Source organism: Terrapene carolina, unplaced genomic scaffold (assembly GCF_002925995.2).
Source record: "Terrapene carolina triunguis isolate 2854851 unplaced genomic scaffold, T_m_triunguis-2.0 Scaffold230, whole genome shotgun sequence".
Taxonomy (NCBI): domain Eukaryota; kingdom Metazoa; phylum Chordata; order Testudines; family Emydidae; genus Terrapene; species Terrapene triunguis.
This window is the reverse complement of record NW_020664581.1, coordinates 184,061-186,337: the sequence shown is the minus strand read 5'-3', so window position 1 is coordinate 186,337 and position 2,277 is coordinate 184,061. Positions and strand designations below refer to the sequence as shown.

Sequence of the window (2,277 nt, the reverse complement as noted above, 5' to 3'; positions counted from 1 at the left end):
GCACGCACCCATGGATGGCCCAAGACCCGCCCGTGTCTGCACGTGCACCTATTGACACGCTTTGAGCCTGGCACATTGGGTCACCTTACCACACCCATACACATCAATGGACTGAGATCCCGGCATGATATTACCCTACAGCTGAGCAGGCTCCAGCTAAAGGAAGCAGCTGTGTCTCCAAGAAAATTTCTTTCAGCTCAGTGGCACCTTGTGCTTTTCAGAATATTTCAGTATGACTGCAGGCCTGTCTGCATTCAGAAACCCCCCTTAGAAATTCCCCCCTGAGGAGACACGTGGCTTCCCCAGGCAGATGAGCGCATGGATTACATGTGATCAAAAGTTTCCTGCTGAACTTTTTCCCATGAGAAAATGCTGATTAGTTGAATTGACACATTCTGATGGAATGTGTTGATTCTAATTAAATTTCATTTTGCATAAAAATCAAAACAAAATGTTTCAATAAAGTCAAAATGTTCCGTTTGGACCTTATCGGAATGGAATATTGTAATTTTCTGTTTAGGAATTTTATATTATAAATTATCATATAAAATAATATACAATATAAATATTAAATATAATAACGTGTGATTGTTTTGTTTTACTATAAAATAAAAATATAATAACAACATCTAAATAGAAACAAAATATTTTGATTGAGCCCCCCCAACCCAAATTCTTTTTTCCCTAAAGTTTCATTTCTCAGGAAATTTCACAATTTTGGCTTTCCATTCTTATTGGCAACCATTTTCTTTTAACATCGATATTCCCATGAGCTGAAAATTCTGGTTCCTGACCAGCTCTAGCTCTGATACTGCCCTAGCCCCAGGCCTGCAGCACATATGGCCTCCAGCTCCAGGGGTCTGTCACCAGAGAGGTTGTTTGGGCAGGAATCTGTACTATGACGTCTGCCCATGAAGTTGGTGGGATCCAATGGGGTACTGCACCAGCAGAGTCACTGTGCCACAGGGTGAGCAACCAACAGAGTCACAGGATGCCCAGCCATGTTACCTGACTGCACAGCTATGGTTATTTGTGATACCAACCCACATGCAGCCTACTTACATCTGGATGTATTGTGAGCAACTGCAGCAGAAAGCTGAGGGTGATGCAGTGTCTCTTCTTGTGCCACAGTGGGAGAGGGGAGAGGACTGGTATCTGCAGTTCGCAAAGTGGAACACCCTCCCACACTGCTGTTTACTTGCAGCCACGATTGAAAAATCAGCTGCTTGTCATTTTTACTCTTGCCCTATGTTTTGCACCAGTGACAGACACATGCTAATGTACAAATACAAAGAAATTAAAGCCATGAGATTCCTGCATGCCAATGTCCTAGGTGAGATGGATCACTATGATTTTGTTTTTTGTAGAGACTCAAACAACACATTGATGGAGACCAGTGAGAGTGTGAATGCTCCTCTGCATGTCTAGAAACCCACTCTCTGCAGGGGCAGTTGCCATTTTGGGACACAGAATATTATAGAGGAGACACACCACTCTCTCAAGTTACTTGACTTGAGTTGAATTACAGTCTAAAGAGACATGAAACAAAAATGCTGGGAAGGGAATCAGAGGCACTGAGAGGAAGTGACTCGCCCAAGGATGCACAGCAAGTCATGACAGAACTGGGAAGAACACCTAGGGTCAGCCAGTTCTCAGCCAGGTGCCCCAGCCACTAGACCAGGCTGGTAGATCCAGCAACAAACATCCCCAAGGAGCAGAATGAGCTCTCCATCCCCCTCTCTCTCATGAGACCTATTCAGGGCTCAAGTCCCAACTCTTAGCTCCGAGTCCCCATGATTGACACAGTCCAGCAACATGAGTGAAACTCACCACAAAATCAGGATCGGTGTCCCAGTCATCTCCTTGGGACTCCTCCTTCACGGCCACATTGTGTCCTACAGCTGCCTTCCACATCTGCACAGGGTGAGAGCACAGTGTTAGAGACAGGAGGTGGGGTTGGGATGAGCCGATAGTCTCCTCCCGTCCACAGTGTGGATGCACAATGCACAAGTGCACAATGGCCGGGCTCATAGGTTCATAGATTCTAAGGCCAGAAGGGACCACTGTGAACATTTAGCCTGACCATTTATTTATGCTCATGTTTCCCGAACATAATTCCTACAGCAGATCTTTTAGAAAAACATCCAATTTTGATTTAGAAATTTCCAGTGGTGGAGACTCCACCATGAGCCTAGTAAGTTGTTCCGATGGTTGATCACTCTCACTGTTACAAATTCATGCCTTATTCCCAGTTTGAATTTGTCTAATTTCAGCTGC

At 44.7% G+C, this 2,277-nt stretch overlaps 1 protein-coding gene across 1 annotated transcript in view; it reads right to left on the bottom strand.

Annotated features, from left to right (window-relative positions):
• The window catches only part of HCLS1 (hematopoietic cell-specific Lyn substrate 1), a 48,187-nt gene extending 46,273 nt beyond the window's left edge, over positions 1–1,914 (bottom strand). Inside the window, exon 1 of the mRNA XM_026656388.2 lies at positions 1,831–1,914. Within this exon, the coding sequence (XP_026512173.1) occupies positions 1,831–1,914 (84 nt within the window). The remainder of the gene's footprint in view (positions 1–1,830) is intronic.
• Positions 1,915–2,277: the final 363 nt, after the last annotated feature.